The following is a 21,473-nucleotide window of genomic DNA, read 5'->3' as shown; positions in this document are numbered from 1 at the left end:
CCCCCTGGGTTACGTGCCCCGCCCCACACTTCCACCGTATTAAACAAACTCTCTCCCCTATGGAAAGAAAAGCAAAATACTTACAAACCACATAGCGAAACACTCCCACTATATCAGACCAACTCTCTCCCCTAAGGAGGAAGAAGCAAAACACTCAAAACAACATAGCAAGACACTTCCACGGGTGCGTCTGTCTCCCCAGTACCCGTGACCTTGACGCTTCCCGGCACTAGGGCAATTGTCGGCCCCAACCCAGCTGCGACTGTCGCAAACATCGCCCGGGAGCGCAGATCCACTTTCCGATAAGAGTCGGATCACAATGGACTGCCGAAGCCACCAGTTGTCCTCCGGGGTCGGGGCGGCGACATAAGTCGAGATGGCCGCCACTGTCCTCAATTAAGCAGGTGGCAGTGCTCGCTCTGTGCGGCGGCGTCTTCTGCGCGCGCCCGCTTCTTGAGCCCGCGTTGTCGAGCCTCGGGGCTATCCCGGACGCCAGCCAGCTGCACCGCCGCCCACAGCTCCCATTCATCCGGACGCACCGGACCCCGCTTCGTTCGGCAATGTTCTCTTCTCAAAAGAAAAGCGGTCGAACCTCCGAACGAAGCGTCCGAAACTTAATTGGGCCGCAAGTGGTGTTTGTGAAGCCGCGGTGAGCTGTCGGCGTAAGATGAAACGGCGGCTTGACCTTTTTATGCTCTTGGTTCTTTGTGCACTGGCACAAAGCGACCGAGCGGCGAGAAACACGCGTCCTTCCCCAAAAGGGGACAATGGGAGGCTTGGGTGAGCCCGCTCTGCGCTCTCCTCGCAGCCCCGCCGCCGGGGGCTCTCCGGGTTCTGCAGCGGCGACACCAAAGGCGACCGAAAGATGGGCGCTCCTAATGAGACCGCACGCATCCACATATCTCTCTGGGGCCCGCTCAACGACGAAGCCCCCCTACCTTAGCCGCTAAGAAAGGATGGGGAGGGGGGAATAAACACACATGGCGCATGCTAGCCCTCTACAAAGTGCTTCAGTACAATTTTGCTTCATTACTGAAGGGGGACTGTCATGCTGCCGATATTTTCAATAAATTCGTCTTACTGCCTTGAGCTGAACGAATTTATGTTGGCTCAAAGTTTTCTGGTGTAGGCGCTCTAACTGATTTAAGCATATTCTGCTTGGACTTAACGCTACCGTCATAAACTACGTTTGCTATTTATAGGCGCTGATGTGAGTTTTTTTTTAGAAAAATTAACTTTCTTAACATCAATGAGCAAATGTTAAAAATATGGTCACACTAAGAAAGCTAAGAGGGGTCACGCCAAGATTATTGTTCATCTTTTTTTGAACTTCCGAAATGACAGTGCTTTGTGACATAAGGACACACTACTTGGATTCCCTTTCTTTGTAATACGCATAAGAACAGATTATTTTTCAAAACTGGGTTTGTTTGCGGAGGAGGTTACTGAACTTTGGAACACGCCCATTCCATTGAGATCCATTAGGAGCAATTCTAGAGACCCGTGGTTTAAAAGAACACTCGGTCGCATTTCTAACGAGAAAAAGGGGCTCTCTCGCCTAGCTAAATCTCGGAACGCGCGCGAACGATGTGACGCGTACTTCTAAGTTTCAAAAAGAGTAGGCTGATGCAATCTTGGATGCAAAGGATAACTTCATTAACAGCACTTTTCAAAATATGATTATAGACAATTCAAAGAAATTCTGGCCCCCTGTAAGAACGAGATTACAGAGCAATTTTTCTTCAGGATGATTCCGGAAAGCCGATTCTGCCTGATGAATCCCCTCGTGTTCTCAATACTGTATTCTCGAATGCGTTTCCGTTTTCGTCCATGTCTGTAGAATCCGTTCCAGATGACTTTCCAGATTTAAAGTGTTCTCCGATGTTCCCCCTGATCATTTATCCTGGTGGCATCACAAAAGTAATTGATTCCTTGAAAATCTCATCACCTTCATGGCCTATATCATAAATACAAAATTTCTTAAGCAAACAAACATGTGGTCACACTCCCAAAAAGTTTTCAGCAATCTCTTGAATGCGGTGAACTACCAGTGCAATGGAAGATTGGGAATGCGGCTCCGTTGTACGAGGCCGCCGCGGTGGCTCAGTGGTTACGGCGCTCGGCTGCTGGCCCGAAAAACGCGGGTTGGATCCCGGCCGCGGAGGTCGAATATCAATGGAGGCGAAATTCTAGAGGCCCGTGTACTGTGCAACGTCAGTGCACGTTAAGGAAACCCAGGTGGTCGAAATTTCAGGAGCCCTTCAGTGCGGCGTCCCTCGTCGCCTGAGTCGATTTGGGACGTTCAATCCCATAAATCTTAACCGGCTGCGTTGTACAAATCAGGTAAAAGACACTCACCTCGAAACTACAGACCCGTTTCATAAACAAGCATTCCATGAAAAATATTGGAGTACGGGCTGCATTCGTAAATCTTAACTTCTTGAAAGAGAACTCATTTTTCACACATGCACAACATGGCTTCAGACGTCTATTTTCCTGTGAAATGCAGTTGCTGGTATTTACACATTATTTGCATGCCATTCTTTACAAACCATCCTATATCGATGCCATTTTCCTTGATTCTTCAAAACATTTTATAAGGTTAACTGTCAACAACTGATTTTTAAGCTGTCTTTTTTTTTTAATTTAGACCCTAGACTTCTTTTTTGGATTCAGTGCTTTAACAATCGCTGCCACTACGTAACACTTGACGGCTACGATTCAAACCTAACGAAAGCAACATCTGGTGTCCATCAGGGTTCTGTTTTAGGTCATTTTCTTTTCCTCATGTGTGTTAATGTCTTTCTTAATTATGAGACATCTTCGAGGCATCTTTACGCTGACGACAGCGTTGTTTATCGGCAAGTAAGCGACAAAAATGACAAGGAAATTTTACGTCGGACATTGACGAAATTGGTAATGGGTAAAAAATATGGAAAAATGAGCTTAACAGTAATGAATGCAAGGTATTGCGTATATCACGTCGCGGCACGCATCCCCCAAAAGTAACACCGGCAGAACACTGAAATGGAAGCCATATCATCCTACCGGTATTCAGGTCTGTTCATAAACTCGACATTACCGCGGCAGCCGCACCCTGATTCAATAATTTGCAAAGCTAACCACATGCTCGGGTATCTACGTCGAAATTTCAGCAAGGCCTGAGTGTCATTACATATGCTCCTTTATAAGAGACTTGTGCGATCCAAACTAGAATACGCCGCTTCCATGAACTTGCCGAGAACAATCCGACTCGTGAAAAACAGCATGAAGAACAAGCATGAACAGTTTTCCATTACCCTGTTTGTCTCTTCGTATAAATTTCTTTTATGTCCCTTTTACAAAGTATACTCTGATTCAACTTTAAGAAATCAGCTCATTCTAGAACCCTCTTATCGCTCATCACGAGTTGACCAAAAACACAAGGTTGGATACATTCGTTGTAACACACGCACAGTATTTTACTCGTATTTACTACCAACATGCGGCGACTTTAACCATCTCCCGGCTGATATCGCAAGATTACTCCCTTTTATGAAGAGCTTTATTTGTTTTTGTTTGTTGATAACGTGGCCTAAGTGGGGTAACGGCTTTTTATTGACATTGCTCAAACGTAGTCATGACGTTTTGATCTTGTTTGCAGTCTTGCTATGTCATAAAAATGATATGCTCTTTTTCTATGGCTGTGTCCCCTTATGTTTCCGAACTTGGGAAAGAACCAGTTTGAAATGCCTATTTTCTCATCTACATTTTTTCATTCTTATGCTAATATTGTTGCTAATATTATGTCGTTCTTTTTAATGGTTTCCTATTGTTTACTCTCATGTTGTTGGTTATTAATATTGTTTCTCCTAAAGTCTTCTATATACAACTTGCTACTCTTCGATCAAAATGCCTCACAATTGTTCACTGCTGCAGCAGATGTCACTGCGTATTCATTTTTTTTTTACACGCAATATCATTTCCACCCCACTCCCCTCTGCAATGCTTCACTGCAATGCACGGATGTTCCAGGCGGAAGTATCATTTCATAACCATGCGTTCGCATGTGAAGAACCTTGAACCTGATGCTGATGCCAACGTTGGTATAAGTGACCGGCATTGCTATCAACTCGAATATCAGGTGATCTAACAGTTGCACTTATGGTCCCAGCGCCGAACTGTTATCAACTGGAATATCGAGTGATGGTCCGAGCCGCAGCGCTGGCTCAGAGTTATGGTACTCGGCTGCTTACCCGAAAGACGCGGGTTCGATCCCGGCCTCGGTGGTCGCATTTCGATGGAGGCAGAATACTAGAGACACGTATAGTGAGCGATGTCAGTGCACTTCAGAGAATCCCCAGTGGTCGACCTTATCCGGAGTCCTACACTAAGGCATCCTCATGGACTGACCGTTTTAGGACGTTAAACCAGATAAAACCAAAACAACCTTATGATCCGCTTTGTTTAAAGACATCGTCGTGCAGCCTTCTTAGAGTAGAGGTTGAGCCACAACGACATCACTTGCTATGCACACCGATGCCACTCGATTTACATAGATTCCATTCCACTGTATAGGTCTGGCAATATTCTGTATCTGGCCCCAGTAGAAATGAAAGGAGTATGACGTGAGAGTCGCTCTTAGCGCGCCGGGCGGTATGTGTTTTCCATGCAGTGCATGCTTGCGCACTTGTGCAACAGAGCGGTCATTAAAGTTATATCTCCTATTTTATTTTCTTTGAAGGGCACCGCAAATTTGTAAACATACCGCTCAGCTCGTCAACGGGATATGCGCGAACCACTGCATTCAATGGAACTCCTCCCTGCGGGGCCACACTCAAGAGAGAAGTGGGACTCTTCAGCGCCACCGCAGTTGTCATCAGCAGTGTAATCGGTAAGGCACGAACGTTATTATCAAGTCGGCATGAAACAGCGCAACATAGAGGAAAGACAACGACTGACGATGGAGACGGGATACACGCTATTTAGACAAGGGGAAATATCCAGAGTACCGCATTCCTTTTTCACGTGCCGCCAGATTTGAAAGGAATATGCACACTATGGCCGAATGTTGCATAAACAGCGAGCAGAAAAATTTATTAATGTATTTATTTATTCAAAATACCTTACAGGGCCCAGAAGGGCATTGAGTAAGGGAGGCAAAAACAATAGAATAAGCAAATAGGAACAATAAGTTAAGAACAACACGTGATACAAGGCAAAAAGTGAAAAAGTGAACACAATTATAAATATATAGGGCAAAACGTAACTACAAGACATACATCACCGCGAGCAACAAAAATTTAAATAGTAGCAAGAATGCATCGCACGTGCCCGATACACATCTAAAGAAAAAGCGGTAGCCATAAAAAATATACTAATGGTTGAAATTGCACAAGAAACCAAAACTTAATACATTACCAACGCGAAGAAAAGGAAACTAAGAATCTCTCTTCTCTCTTCCATCTTCCTCTCTCCGGAGGAGAACGGGAGAGAGGGGAAGTTTTCTCTACCCTATGCCTCCTCTCGACCGAGGCCTCACATGGCAATGATGAATACTTTGGCAATACTGGACGCTAACGCATTAAATACAGAAGTTAGTGGCTCCAGGCCTTCATTTAGAGCTACGTTGGGGCTCCACGTGCCCTCTTATCTGCAATGCCATTGAGAATTTGGAACTCTATGTCGACTCAGTGTATGAAGACGTTGACAACTGCAAAATTCCTGTGAAGGCACCACAAATAATGGAAGTTCTGGAAACAGTGTGTAGTCTCAGCAATCGCACTCAGAGAAACGAAATCACCTTGTAAAATTTTTTCGAGAGAACAGCATTAAAAAATTATCCTCACAGTTCTCCGTAATATGTCACAGTCCTGAACATTGGAAGTTGGGGAACAATGCTTACAATAGGCCGCAGCTTAACATACCATAGAAAACGCTTCCAACAAACATTTCCCACCGACTGTAGATCTCACCATTGCTTAGCTACCTGGCGTGTGCAAGTGAAAATTAAATAAATGTTATTTTTTCATGGCTCTGTAAATTAGAAACGTTGACTGCCCTTCCCAGACAGATACCTTATTCTTTGTGCTGTAAAATATGAGGAAGCAGCCGAAGTTTCTTTAGTTTGACGTACATCCTGTACCGAGTAACTCTCCTGAAGCTGTAAATATAACGGCTGCTAATATACGTCGACATCAGTCAAGCAAGAGAAAGTATGAACAAAATTATCCAACATAAGTCAACCCTTACTATTGAGAGCAAAATGGATGTCTTAATGGCATTTGTATTTAACTGAGGAGTCAGAGACGAGGTTGAGTAGTTAACAACAGTGTAACAGTAATCTCTGATTGAATTTTGGATGGAGAGAAGCATGTTTGAAGACTGAGAAGCAGTATTTGGTCACATTTATCTTTGGTTGCAGTCATTAAAAGGAAACTGACGCCTGCAAAACGTACATTTTATCGGCTTGACCATTATAAAAAATGAAGCCCCCATTTGCGCGTGCAGACGCAGTCACATTTTCGTTTTTTTTTTTTACACCAAACAATAAGAGAACAGAATGTCCTCCCCTATTTTCTAGTTAACCCTATTGATTCTGATCAATATATCTAAGAACTGAAAGGTGGTCTTCCAGACTGGGTGTTCAAAATTTATCCTCTGTTTGCATCGTTTTGCCCTTTTGTATTTCCGTAGTTTTCACTTAAACCCTTTAATAGGATGTATAGTCTCGCATGTTTCAATGTTGTTATTGTATATTGGTGATGTTTTCATTGTCCACACCTTAAACCTTCTGTAATGATGTATTAATGCAGGCTCATTTAAGTGTTATTTTGTCCATTATTTTTTCTAGCATGATTTTTCCCACCGTGGCTCTTTAGTGTAATAAATGAGAAAAAAATTGCTCGACCTTATGCGTTTGACTGCTTTCTCTTAGAGCTGAGCAAGAACGTTCTTCAAAAAAAGGTGCTTACTCTATTCGACTGCGCATACTGCAATGTTTTGCAAGATCTCTCTGACGCAGCGACCTCACTTGGCACTCAGGATCCGGAATATTCGTGGCGCCTAGCCTGGTGTTCAGAAAGTCCGGTTCTGTGGGCGTCAGTCTCCTCACTTGGTTCGGCGCTGGGGTGATCGCCATAAGCTGTGAGTAGGATGGCGGACACCGTTGCAGAGGAAGCAGGAACACTTGACCCGATTCATTCGAACGTCAGGATGGAGTTACGCTTCCTTGTGAACTGTGTGGCGTAAACAACTGTAACCGCAACCGTAAACAACTTTTTCTAATCACTCTAAGCGAACAGAAAGGTCATCGTCCCCCTAGAAAAACAGCCCTAGTTACGTTAAACTGGGTGTCAATGGCGTCTTCTGGTTCGTTCGCACAGCCTCCTGTGCCTAAACTAAGAAGTTGGCAGGTTTTGGCTTCCTCTACTTGTTTTCTTCAAACGATCGCTAGCTGGTTTCTGGACGGCTGCGGCTGCTCATCCGATCATCTGTGCGCACCCCTGCCGATTTTGGACACTTTCGACGGTCGGGCCTGGCAACATGCTACATTATCAGCTGACGAGGACACCTACATAAAGCACTCGGATTTCACCGCCCCCTTGGGCCACGGCACTGCTCACGAAATGCCTCGCCACTCACCGTTCCTGCTGTTCCAGGTGCTGGTGCTCACTGGCTATCACCTGCCTGTTTCACCGACTTGCCGACCGGTTCCGCAATCTTGCGGCGCTAGCTGGTTTCTGGACGGCTGCGGCTGCTCATCCGATCATCTGTGCGCACCCCTGCCGATTTTGGACACTTTCGACGGTCGGGCCTGGCAACATGCTACATTATCAGCTGACGAGGGCACCTACATAAAGCACTCGGATTTCACCGCCCCCTTGGGCCACGGCACTGCTCACGAAATGCCTCGCCACTCACCGTTCCTGCTGTTCCAGGTGGTGGTGCTCACTGGCTATCACCTGCCTGTTTCACCGACTTGCCGACCGGTTCCGCAATCTTGCGGCGCTAGCTGGTTTCTGGACGGCTGCGGCTGCTCATCCGATCATCTGTGCGCACCCCTGCCGATTTTGGACACTTTCGACGGTCGGGCCTGGCAACATGCTACATTATCAGCTGACGAGGACACCTACATAAAGCACTCGGATTTCACCGCCCCCTTGGGCCACGGCACTGCTCACGAAATGCCTCGCCACTCACCGTTCCTGCTGTTCCAGGTTGGTTATTACGAGTGTTCTTGTTACCGCGATGATGATGTCTGCCTTGTAGCAGTGTCGTGGCCACCCCATATTCTGAAACGTTTCCGCTCGGCGGCAGTGTACATTTGGCGCATTTTGGTCCTGGGTGGGGACGTTGAAACAAACCCAGGCCCTATGACGAAGGGCCAAGAGGAAAAGCTCGAACTGGTATATGCAACTGTTCAAAGGCTTGAGATGAACCACACGAATATCCTCCAAAGTGTTAACAAGATTCTTACAATTCATATTGGCTTGCAAAATGAAATGAAGACTTTAAACGATCGTGTGCATGAACTTGAACTTAAAATCGAGTCTATTCCAGTTCTTCAAAGTGACTTACAGTCTTTAGCTACCCGTGTGCAGGAACTGGAACTTAAGAAACAGTCAGTGCCTACCACAGTATCTGCCACGAGTTGTACACACGATGTATCCAACATTCAAGTAAAGCTTGACGACCTGGAAAATCGTTCGCGCCGGTCTAACATTCTTTTTTATGGTGTTCAGGACACTGATGAGTCTGAAACTTGGGAAGACTCTGAGCGTCTTGTAAACGAATTCTGTTCTAGCAAACTTGGTATCACGTTGTCTTCCTTAGCCCGTGCTCACCGCATAGGCCGTTTTTCTCAGGAAAAAAAGAGACCCATTATTGCAAAGCTGTTCAACGAAAAAGAAGTCGAAACGCTTATGAGTAAGGGCTATAAACTCAAAAATACCGATTTCAGCATTTCGCGAGATTACTCGAAAACGGTTCGTGAGAAACGCAGCCAACTGTGGAAGTATGCCAAATCAGTAAAAAAAAGAAGGTGACAAGGTCCGTTTGTCTTTTGATAAACTGCTTATCAATGGTGTCTCGTATTTCTGGGATGATCAAACCAGTAGCGCAGTGCGCGTGTCCCTTGCCTGACGCATCCCTTCCAGTTTTCGTGAAGTGGCTGGCAAACCACCCGGGCGGCCAAACGCGCAGCGTTGCTCCAATTACGATGTCAGTTTTCTGTACACTAACATAAGGAGTGTTCTTTCTAAAAACGTAGCTCTTTCTTCTTTAATTGATTCATGCTGCTCCTCGGTCATCGCGCTTACCGAGACTTGGTTAAATGACATGGTTCCTGATTATGTCATTTTCGCCTGTGACTCCGAATTCAACATATTTCGTTGTGACCGCACGGCCCGTAGAGGTGGCGGTGTTCTTCTGGCTGTCAATAAAGTGCTCACTGCTGTGCCTATCGAGGTCACGTCGTACATAGAATCGGTATGGGTTCGGTTGAGTTGTGGTCCCACGGTCGCCATCATTGGCGTCATTTACCGCCCTCCGGACATGAATTCTTCATTCGCAAGTCAGTTTTCTAATTTACTAAGCGATCTTACTTGTCGTTTCCCGAATTCAAGCTTACTTTTACTTGGTGACTTTAACTTTCCGGCTATTAACTGGTCGTCTTTAACAGCTCCTGCCAATGATCCCGAAGCTCAGGCTTTCCTCCAGTCCTGTCTCGATTTCTCTTTGCAACAACTTATTTCTGAACCTACGCGTCGTTCCGCCACTACAGCCAATATTCTCGATCTTATCTTGACAAGTGATCCTTACCTTTGCTCCAACATTGCGCTCTTAGAAGGCCTTTCCGACCATTCCATAATCACGGGTAACCTGAATTTTGTGCCCCATAAAAAGGTAACTCGTACTAAACAAATAAGGTGCTACAACCGAGCAAACTTCGGCGAAATAAACGCTCAGTTGTCAGTCTTTGCTGATCATTTTCTTCACGATTTTTCGTCACGCTCCGTGGAAACGAACTGGAACCTGTTCAGCGTGAAACTGGCTACTCTCATTGACAGATTCATACCCGTCATCAGTATCTCTTGCACTAACACAGCGCCTTGGTTTAATAGGCATCTACGTCGCCTTAATAACAAGAAAAAGCGCCTTTACAGACAAGCCGACAAGAACAGACACTCCGAATCTTGGCAACGCTACAAAGTATGTGATAAGGAATATCAGTCTGAGCTGATATCTGCACGTAGGCACTTCTTCACACACGATCTACCGGCAATGCTAACAAACAATCCACGGAAGTTCTGGCAGATAATAAACCCCGCTAATCATCCTGGCATTACTCTTACCAACACGGAAGGCAGCAGTGTTCCAGTGGCCGAATGCGCCGAACTTTTCAATAACGCATTCACATCCGTTTTTACCCGTGAAGACTTCCCTCTACCTCCTATTTCTGTCAGCACTTCTATTACATCAATGTCCGAAATATTTATCAGTGAGACCGGTATCTTATCCTTACTAGGGAAGCTTAAAACAACATCAGCATCAGATCACCTTGGCTTTAATAACAAAATACTCAAAAATTCATCTGATGGTATTCATCGCATCTTGTCCGCTATTTTTTCACAATCTCTATCATCAGGCGTGATTCCGCTGGACTGGCGCCTAGCTAAAGTTGTGCCAATTTTCAAGTCTGGCGATCGTTCCTCACCACTAAATTACCGACCCATTTCATTAACCAGCACTGTCTGCAAACTTCTTGAACACGTAATTCACTCGCAGGTAATTAACTATCTTGAAGAACATAACATTATCTTTAAATATCAACATGGGTTCCGTAAAGGCTACTCTTGTGAAACGCAACTTGCCGGATTCATTCAAGACATACATTCATCGATTGATGCTGGCATTCAAGTAGACTCCATATTTCTTGATTTTTCTAAAGCTTTCGACAGAGTACCACACAACCGGTTATTAATGAAACTAGCACTGCTTAATATTAACCCCCTTGTCATTGCATGGGTTAAAGATTTTCTCTTTTCCAGGTCTCAATTTACAACTGTCAATAACCACAATTCGTCTTTCAGCCAAGTACACTCTGGCGTCCCACAAGGAAGTGTGCTTGGCCCCTTACTTTTCCTATTAGAGCATATAGTTGCACATTGTATGAACGAATTTTTAGAAAAAAATCGCGTGCTAACTAGCTTCCAGCACGGGTTCAGAAAAGGATTCTCGACGGTAACACAGCTAATTACAGTAATAAATTCATTTGCTTCTTGTATAGATAATAAAGGCCAAATCGATGCAATATTTTTGGATTTTAGCAAGGCATTTGATAAAGTTCCTCATGATAAACTAATTTTTAAAATGAAAGAAATTGGCATTCCTGATATTTTAGTGACATGGATTACTGCATACTTAAAAGACCGCAAACAGTTTGTTGAAGTGGGTGCACGACGTTCGGGCTCTCTTCCAATTTCATCCGGTGTTCCCCAAGGAAGTGTTCTGGGTCCTCTGCTTTTCCTTTTGTATGTCAGTGATATTGTTCAAGTTGTTAACCCACCAGTGCATATTCGATTGTTTGCTGACGATTGCATTCTATACCGAGAAGTTACAAATAAGGAGGATCAAAGTGACCTGGACAGTGCCTTGAACAACGTTTTTGAATGGTGCCACCGATGGGGCATGGTTCTGAATGCTGACAAAAGTGTATATATGCCGATAACCCGAAAAACCATACTTCATAGCTACACATATAAATTAGGCTCTCTCCCTTTTCAACAAGTATCCAACTACAAATACCTAGGAGTAACAATAAGTAGCAATCTATCGTGGAACTTGCACATAAAGAATATCTGCTCTGCGGCATTTAGGAAATTGTGCTGCTTAAGACATAAACTAAAAAATGCTCCTTCTAAAATTAAGCTACTTTGTTATTCTTCAATAATTAGACCTAAACTCGAATATGCATGTGTAGTGTGGGACCCGTATACTAAATCTAACGTAAAAAATCTGGAGAGAATACAGAGAAGAGCTGTCAGGTTTATCTTTAATAAATATGCAAGGTCTGACTCCCCCACCACTTTAATGGAGATTAATAAAATTGAACTACTTGAACATCGGCGAAGAAAGCTTAGGTTACAATTTATTTCTCTTTTATTACATAACAAACTTGGTTTGGATCCCTCATCATAATTAACGCCGGCACCAACCAGACAAACTCGTCAACACCATCCCAGTTCTCTAACCCCTATATTCGCTAGAACAGACACTTACAAGTTTTCGTTTTTTCCACGCACAATAACAGATTGGAATGAGCTAGTTAAACCATTATCCCAAGAGTTTTAACCAATTATTTTTTCTATATTGTGTTGTTCTTTTTTGAAATGTTGCGTTTTTTTTGTCTCTTGATTGACTTTGTTCGCCCACCCTGCTTGGACTCAGTGTCCGCAGTATTTTGTAAATAAATAAATAAATAAAATAATAAAATTTATCAACGATTTACCGGATTCCATTTCTTCCCATATCAGACTTTTTGCTGATGATTGTGTAATTTATCGCAAAATTTATTCTAACACCGATTGCCAATCCCTTCAATCTGACCTGGATTCAGTAACAGCATGGTGCTCAACCTGGCTTATGCAACTTAATCATTCAAAAACAAAATTGATGTATTTTACTAACCGAATGTCTCGAATTCAAACAGCATACTCCTTAAATAATACCTCACTCGAGCTAGTCACCACGTATAAGTACTTAGGACTTCACCTTCATTCAGACTTAGCATGGAACCACCATATTAACCTTATGCTTGCATCTGCTAATCGGTCATTAGGTCTCTTAAAACATAACCTAAAGCATGCTCCTCCTCACCTCCGTGCTCATGCCTATACCACTCTAATTCGACCTAAAATTGAATATGCCTCGGCTATTTGGGACCCTTACCAATCTTACCTAATAAATAACATTGAATCATTGCAGAACCGCGCCGTTCGTTTTATTTACTCCGATTATTCACGTAACACCAGCGTCACAGCCTTAAAGAAACGCGCAGGTCTCCAGGATTTATGTCTCCGCCGTAAAATTGCACGACTGTCACTTTTTCATAAACTTTATCATCATCCATCACTTCATAACGAGTTTTTTTCTTTGCCTACTTCGATCTTTGACCGCCGCGATCATCCCTTTAAAGTTAGACGTTTCACGTGCAGAACATTTATCTATGCGCATTCATTCTTACCACGCACAATATCTGACTGGAACACTCTGCCTTCACATATCGCAACCACCACTGATCCTGATAAATATTTTAAACTTATATCTTCAATAACTACTGCTTAACTTTTCGCATACATTGTTATTTTATTTGTTCATGGCTTCCTTTTTTGCAGGGTTTGTGACTAAAAAGATTCATTGTATTAGTGTTCTGTTTGTATAATTTTAATAATGCAGTAATCTTCGTTCTTTGCCGCGCTGCCATTCTTTTGATTCTTTTGCTTACTTATATGTCATGCAAAGTGTCTTATTTGTGCTTTTGATTGATTCTTTCGCTTACTTATTTCATCCAGTGTGTCTTATTTGTGCTTTTGTTGTTTGTTTTATATTTGTGGTTTTTCTTTTATTCTGTTAAATTGCCTGTGCCCCCCCCCCCCCCCATGTAATACCCTCTCGAGGGCCTTTAGGGGTATTCTGTATAAATATAAATAAATAAATAAGGGCTTTCAAGAGCCACGTCTTTCATTTTTAATGCGATGCCATTAAAGTTCATGTCAGGAGGAAAATCCGCCGCTCAATGTCACCAACATTCGCTTATTTGTTCAGGCAGGTCACGTGACCTAGACCTTGTGAGGCCTTCACAACCTGGTCACTATGGCAATAAATTGACGACTGGGGAAAGAGGACACGTGACCTTGTGATGTCATCAAGACCTGCCCCGCGGGTTATCAGCGCCGCACAACGGATGCGTGCTACTGCAGCCAGCAGTCCGATGTGACAGTTGATGGAAACCCACAGAAGTTGCAACAGAAGCTGCGACAGATGTAAGGACTAAAGCTATCGCATTCTACTTTTAAGGCGACTTAAGTAGCCCCATAGATTTTTTTATAAACTGAAGTAAAATGTAGTGCAATACAATAGAGCCAGTACCGCTGTCTGTCCTAAAAAAATGGCTTTTAGTCGGCACTGTGGGTAGTAGCATAGGCGGGAAATATATCAGGCGCATGGAAATTCCAAGCCAAAGGCGGTACAGTGACTGCATTTATTCTGTACCCTGAATGGATAGATAACTGAATAATTTAAACAGCAGTTTAAAGCACATAAAGAGGGTAAAAATCTTTTCTGTTCATTTTCGTTGGCTCGAACCTGTGTTTTTCTTTACGTCCTTGTTATTCATCGTTATGCGTTTAGTTTCCGCATTCACGTGGTACTATCGGTAGCAGACGTGACTTAGCCCCCTCCTCCGGGTTCCGAACCTTGCCGCACAGCATGCGAGTGCAACCTGGCGGTGCACTCAAGGTATCGAGACTGCTGCACTGCGCCAGTCTGGACGTCAAAATAGACTACACCGTGCATACGCGGGTTCGTTAGTTTAGATGACGCTGCACATGACACTGCACTAGAGTCACTGGAAGCTTTGCTAGACATTCCTCCTCTCCATGCCTCCGGATTTGGAAACCACATGTCTTTCACTGCTTATTTTCTTCTTTCAGTACAACAATCACCTTTGTGAACCCATGCATATCTGCCTTCAGAACGTGGTTATTTTTAGTGATAATTGAAATCATTGCGTAGCTGGTACGTTTGAAACCGACGATATAGTTAACACTTACACGAAACAGCAGCACCTTGGGCACATATGCAGGTCCGAGAAAACAGCCCAGAGGCGTTGGAAGGACACCACTCAATGCAGTTTACCTGCAAAGGCTCGTTCCATCTATCCTCGCAACGCAGGGCTTCAGCAGCCATATACGTTCCTCGATCGGCGGCAAAAGCGAAACGAATGCGGTACTCTGAATTTTTTTTCCCACACTCTGACCAAGCAGCCCTACAGCCAGTATTACTCTGCTACACCTTTCATACAGTACCCTCATTTGGAGTAACACGTTCTTTCCCGTACGTACGGTCCATAACCGGACAAAAAAAAGGGAAGTGAAATGAGCTGATATTGCACACGAGTTCTTTGCGCCAATAATTTTTTTTATACTCAGAGAGCACAACACAATGATCAGCAATTATTTTTGCTTTTCACAGATATCCAATTACTTCTAACAAGCATGCCCTACATTAGAGCTGACCTTTTCTGGAAACATGGACTGCAAGTGCGATCTTTGAAACGTGTTCAGAACCTTTTTGTGTTCCCACATGAGTAGTAACCGGCTGCAAGCGAATAAAAGAATTTTCTAGCAGCATAAATATGTGTCCTTACATAAGGTCCGCATGCATGAGACGATAAACGCTGGCAAATTACACTGAAGCTCATTCAAAAAGTTAACTCATGGTGCGTTCTTAAACTTAAAACTGAATGGTTTGGTTATTGGGGTTTAACGTCCCAAAGCGACTGAGGCTATGAGGGACGCCGTAGTGAAGGGCTCCGGAAAATTCGACCACCTGGGGTTCCTTAACGTGCTCTGACATCGCACAGCTGCACGGTAGCTGCAGTCACCGAAATATTCACTAATCACATTTTCAATTCCCGGCTTGTATTTCTTTCCAAATAGATGACTAAGTGTACAGCGTCTTCCTATAACATTGCCTATTGTCAGTGCACTTCTCGTTCAAGTGACGACGGTTTGAAGCCCACAGCACTGTAGTAAACTTATTTCTAAGAGACGTGAATGTACCCTTGGAGACTGAATTGTTAGGGAAACGTTTGCAGCAAGCCCATAGCGCATCCTTTTTTTTTTCATGGTTCTTATATAATTAACGTTGTAAGGCAACGATTACTATATTTTACACTTAAAACTTTCTGTAAGCATTTTCTAATGTTATCACACATTTTGACAAATTTGTCGCACAGGTTATGAGCAGAAACTTGTCTAAGAAAACTGCTACAAAGAAATCTTGCTAATGAGCTGTCAAATTTAGCAGTGTCGAGGACGATTATGTCTTCCACATTAAAAGTTATGCTATTAACATTTGGGGATCATTTAGGCCGTAGAGTTTCATTGGAGAATCTGTGAACCTAGCGAGTTTTGACTAGAGTTAGTCAAATTATATATATATATATCTTGTTTGTCTTAGCATTTGTTCGAGCTGTCGAAATAATTCAGAGGTTATGTCCCAGCGTTTCAGAACACTACCTGTTACCCCCTGAGACATTACGTTTCCGGAAACTACAGAACTATATATCGTCACGTTGTAATGACGGCAGTCCAGTGGTCAGGAACACACCAACAAGACCTGGAAAGCAAGCTCTTTATTTGGGCTGACTTGCGCCCGCAAAAGAACTGAATCACTCGGCGGCGGCGTAAGCAACAAACGTGCTCGTCAGTCGTCGAACTACGAATGCCCGCCGCTCGCGGCATCGCACAATTTAAAGCCGGCATGGAAACTTCGAGATAAGAAGACATGATCATCTACAATAATCTGGAAAAACGTAGATGGAGCTGTTCATGGCTGCGATCAATCGAGATTAGACCGGTCGCTTCTCGCGTCACGAACAAAAATGATAACAGCCCTTTGCTGCGGCCTTGAGCGCGAACTAACGGACACTACAATTATACGTGGCAATATGCCCACTCCATAGATGGGGATACCGAAAGGCTGCCTTCATTTTGTATCAGTATAAATACTGAAATCAGATAAACAAAGAAAATCGACATGCATGTCCTTTACCGACCAACTAATGTGCAATAAAAGGTCGCAACAACATCGATATTAAAAGTATTGGATCGCGGCTGGTGCACTCCTGCAATGCTTATTTCTGTCGCGTCGCTTTATAAGCGGCCCGGGACTTCACAATAATCTATGAACCAGCCCAGTGGTCACTGCTCGTTAGAGACTTCATGCACAAAGTGCGTGTTTGATACATCCTGTCTTTATTATAATCGACATATGTTACAACCATCATGCTCCACGCTCGCTGCCCTCCACTCATAAACGGCAAGCCAAACCAGACTAAGAGTGAGCTTTTTACCTTGCCTTTATGAAGATTACACTCTCTTCATTGTTTTTCTCAAAACTTGTTTGCTTGACTGCCTGCCTTTTGGGGTGACAGGGAGTCCGCGGGACGAAACTGCACAATATTCTGCAAAACACTGGCTGAAGCCTGCTCACAGCACTCTTCCTGTATGTATCGCGCCTGAAAACCTCAAATATTATCGCACCACTGCCTTTCTCCGGGTGTGTCCTTTTTGCAGATGCTCTCTGTATGGCTGAGCTGGGGGCGCTGCTGCCCACATCCGGCGGCGAATACGCGTACATCTGCGCAGCGGCCGACCGCCTCGGCAGACCCGGCGACTACGTGGTCTTCATGGTCGCCTGGATACGCGTCCTCGTCACAGACCCCCTGAGCGCGGCCCTGCAGGCACTGACCTTCGCCAGCTACACGCTCCGCCTTGTCTACAAAACGTGCGAGGCTCCCTACGGCGCGACTGTTCTGGTTGCTACAGCATTCTCCAGTGAGTGTGACGTGAGCTAAAGTTTGGTTTGGTTTACTGGGGTTTAACGTCCCAAAGTGTCTCAGGCTATGAGGCACGCCGTAGTGAAGGGCTCCGGAAATTTCGACCGCTTGGGGTTCTTTAATGTGTACTGGCATCGCACAGTACACCGGACTCTAGAATTTCGCCTCCATCGAAATGTGTCCACCGCGGCCGGTATCGAACCCGCGTCTTTTGGGCCAGCAGCCGGGCGCAATAACCACTGAGCCATCGCGGCGGCGTGAGGTTAAGTAATGCACGATAATGGTAAAGAGGCTAGTTCTCTCAAGTGGGTATTGCGACAAGGCGTTCGGCGAAGTCGCCAAAAACAGGACAACGCTTATGTAATGAACAGCCTTTGGCCTCTGATGTCCTCTGTACCCGGCAAAGCCGTCCTCCTGAATACGGTCATGCCTCGTTAAAATGGACGCCGTATGACAAAATGGACACTGTCCATAAAGCGAATCGTCCGCAATAACGAATCCGGAAGAGAACTAAATATTCAGAGAAAAACATTTTGTGGTTAAGGTCTGCTTCGCTGCACAGTGGTGGCTTTTCATGTGCAGAGAATGAGGAGAAAGAAAGGCAGGCCAGTTAACCGGATGCAAAAAAAAGCGGCCGTATGATGTGGTACCTTTCTGGCATGTTCCCAACATCTTCTTTGCGTGTGATATTATATGTCGTTAATCATCTAATGCTTCATGGGCGCTGTACCAACTTGAATGAATGAATGAATGAATGAATGAATGAATGAATGAATGAATGAATGAATGAATGAATGAATGAATGAATGAATGAATGAATGAATGAAGTTTTTACTACAAGGGATGGATCGCACTTGGCCGCTGTTGGGAAATGAGGAGGAGGAGTGGTGGCGTTGGTGCAGAGGCAACTTCTAGTCGGTCGTCTTCATAGCCTTCAGAGCGACGCGTCGTCAGTCCGTCAACTTCTCTTAGACTACTCCAAGCACATCGCTCCCACTACCGTATGCAGCGATGGCATGTTGCGCAGCGGTGCTTGATCGTATCTGGTCTGCTAGGGTGGCCACGTCATCATGTGGTACGCGCTGAATTTTGTGTCTTCCTGGCAGAAAAATATCTGCGCGTCCATAAAACATGTTGTAATGAATAAAAAGGCACAGTAAGTGTCTCACTACTTTCTGGACACCTCAACTGCGCCGAAGTTAACCAGAGGGGTGTTCCTGTTGCCTACTCTGCACTGGAGGAAAGGAAAGAGGGTGTATAAACGGGGAAAAGGAAGGGGTGAGAAGCACAACCACAATCGGTCACACAAGCACGATGCCTAGGTATGGAAACAGCTTAGTAGGGCTTGAAGGTCGTCCGCTGTTGCGGCCACGGACCGAGGATAGTACACTCCGTCAGAGGGCGATGATCGAGGCGATCTAGAGCACCGCACAACTTATGTCTTTCGGTTCAAAACATAATTAAGGTGGATAGTGTACAAACTGCTTGGCGCTACATGTGGACTATCAGGTCAAACTACCTTTAAAATAATTCAGTGCAGCTGAAAGCGTTTCGAGGTCGACACGCGTAATGGCATCTCGTGGCATGATGACCAATTTCGAAGGCTGCTCATATCCCCCGGGGCGCTGCTATACATCTGTGCTGAGTCGGCTGACAGCTGTGTAAATGTCACTTTTAACCTAGCACAAGCTGCAGAGAGAATTTTTTTCATAGCTATTCCTGCAATGCGGCAAATGGTATAGTAGCCTTGATGGTATTCAAGGCTGACTGCTAATTTACTCCTTGTTCGTTGGCCTGCGGCATCTTTTCAGTCAGTTTATGTAGTACTGCGGATCCAGGCACATTCGAAAATATATAGTCGTAAGTATATATACTCTGAAATATGTTTGGTAAGTACCGTCTTTGCCCAGGCAAGCAGGCGACAAAGTTTGCTGTGTCACTAGTATAGTGGAACCCTCACGGTTTCCTTAAATATCAAAGGGTCTTGAAAGGGGAGGACAAGGGCCTTAGCTACCGAGATTTAGAGTCGGGAGGGTGGCATAAGTGCTCCACTATGCAACCGAGAAGCCTAGAGTCTAGAAGCAAACCACGCTGAGTAGTAAATCAACGCAAAGACGGTACGCGGAGTGGAAAGCTCCTAAACAATTTCGGCGGCTGTCGGCTTTGAAGCTATTTGAAACCGAAGCATTTGGCTGCTCAGGCGCATTCTCGTACTTTTCCTTGTGTGACATTTGTTCCCTGAAATCTGAGTCGACAACTGCAACATATCGCGCCAGCCTCTTTCTCTATTTCGTCGCAGCACTGGCAACTGCTCTAAACGGCATATCGCTCGGCATTTCAACGAAGCTGCAGAACGTTCTCTTTCTAACGAAGGTACTGATGCTGCTATCTGTCATCGGCACAGGAATTGCAGCAGCTGCAACCGGTAAGCAGGACCCGAATAACCATTTTGCCATCAATCTATCAAAATTAACGCATGCATTTAAAGATAGCTACAATGAAGACGCACATACGGCTTTACCCGTAATGCTCTCGAAAAATATGAACAGTACTGCAGCACTCGGCATGAATAATTATATTGGTAGCGGAGGAAAGTCGTCTGTCAGGAGTGCGCGTCACTAATGGAAGCTGCTTTGCTAAATACAAACTGGGGAACTCAACAATAAAACGGTTTGAAATATAGTTCTCCTTTAACTAAACTACAGCGGAAACTTACACAGAGGGCGACATATGCAAGTGAAACTTTCTTCGGCTTTCAACTTTCAGCACATTGAAGTCATTATACTTTGATTCTGTTTAGTAACCCTGCCCTTATGCACAGTTCTGACATACCAAGATAAAAATCATGAACACACATGGTAATTATGTAAACACCTCGACTTTATTGGGAAAACTTGTAGCTTTATTTTCGATAATTAAAATTCTAAAAGAAACTTTCCGGTGAAGAGGCAAAAACTTTTTTCTTCTTCACGCTAAAGAGATCAGCGACCGTTAAGCTTGTTCTAGCTTTTTTTGTTTTGTTTTATTTTCAGGAGCGAATAATCTCAAAGGCCCGTTCTTCAGCACTGACTTCTCGATTAGAGGGCTGACCGAGGCCTTCCTTGCGGCCCTCATGACCATGAATGGAGGGTAGGTTCTTCAGAAGTTTCTAGTGCAACCAAACACATACTTTTTTTCGCAGATATGCCGATGCACGTTGAATTTGAGATCAACTTCGAAATGACGCAATGTAATTGCACAGAGATTTCGCGCACGTATATTGTGTGTTGGATGCTCGAAGTAATTAATCATTGATTTCATTTTTTGCCCTGCATGATACCAAGGAGCTGACTTACTAGCTACTAGCAAAACCAAATAAGTGCGTCCTCTTCAACCCACGCGTGAGTAATGCAAGAGCATAGCAATTCTACTCTAATTCAAATCCAATGATATGCCACTTCTGTTATTGCGTAAGCATTACTAGGCTACGTCGGCGGCTTTCTGACATCCAAAACCGTGTCCGCGGCGATTTTGGGAAACTATACAGAGATATCGTCTCAATGGTCATAATCGAAGGAGGATGATGTGAGGATGCTGCGCAAAAATTTTGGTGCTGGCCGAATCATTAGTTATACCCCTGCTACACGGGCGTTTCGAATGTCTTCCAACCGAATCTCATCCGACTCGACTGCCGAACTAACGCTGCTACGCGAAGTTTTTCAACGGCATTCGGTTCAGATGACATTCGAGTCGACGGAGCTCCGCGGAGACATTCCAGATTTTAGAATGCCTTCGAAACGCGGACAGAGCCGTAACAGACCAATAGCCGTCGCCGCTGCCATCGCTTCTCCCCGCCCACTGCCGAGCGACTGTTTTCGGCTCTGTGGCT

The 21,473-nt window shown here is 44.5% G+C and overlaps 1 protein-coding gene across 1 annotated transcript in view; it reads left to right on the top strand.

Annotated features, from left to right (window-relative positions):
* LOC149346407 (b(0,+)-type amino acid transporter 1-like) overlaps positions 1-21,473 on the top strand; it is a 31,821-nt gene that overhangs the window by 5,616 nt on the left and 4,732 nt on the right. The window contains exons 2-6 of the mRNA XM_089585394.1: positions 4,724-4,873; positions 7,024-7,125; positions 17,343-17,603; positions 19,905-20,030; positions 20,638-20,734. Coding sequence (XP_089441520.1) covers positions 4,724-4,873; positions 7,024-7,125; positions 17,343-17,603; positions 19,905-20,030; positions 20,638-20,734 — 736 coding nt within the window. The remainder of the gene's footprint in view (positions 1-4,723; positions 4,874-7,023; positions 7,126-17,342; positions 17,604-19,904; positions 20,031-20,637; positions 20,735-21,473) is intronic.

Source organism: Amblyomma mixtum, chromosome 4, assembly GCF_055824585.1.
Source record: "Amblyomma mixtum isolate Tamu chromosome 4, ASM5582458v1, whole genome shotgun sequence".
Lineage (NCBI taxonomy): Eukaryota > Metazoa > Arthropoda > Arachnida > Ixodida > Ixodidae > Amblyomma > Amblyomma mixtum.
This window is presented reverse-complemented; position numbering and strand designations above follow the sequence as displayed.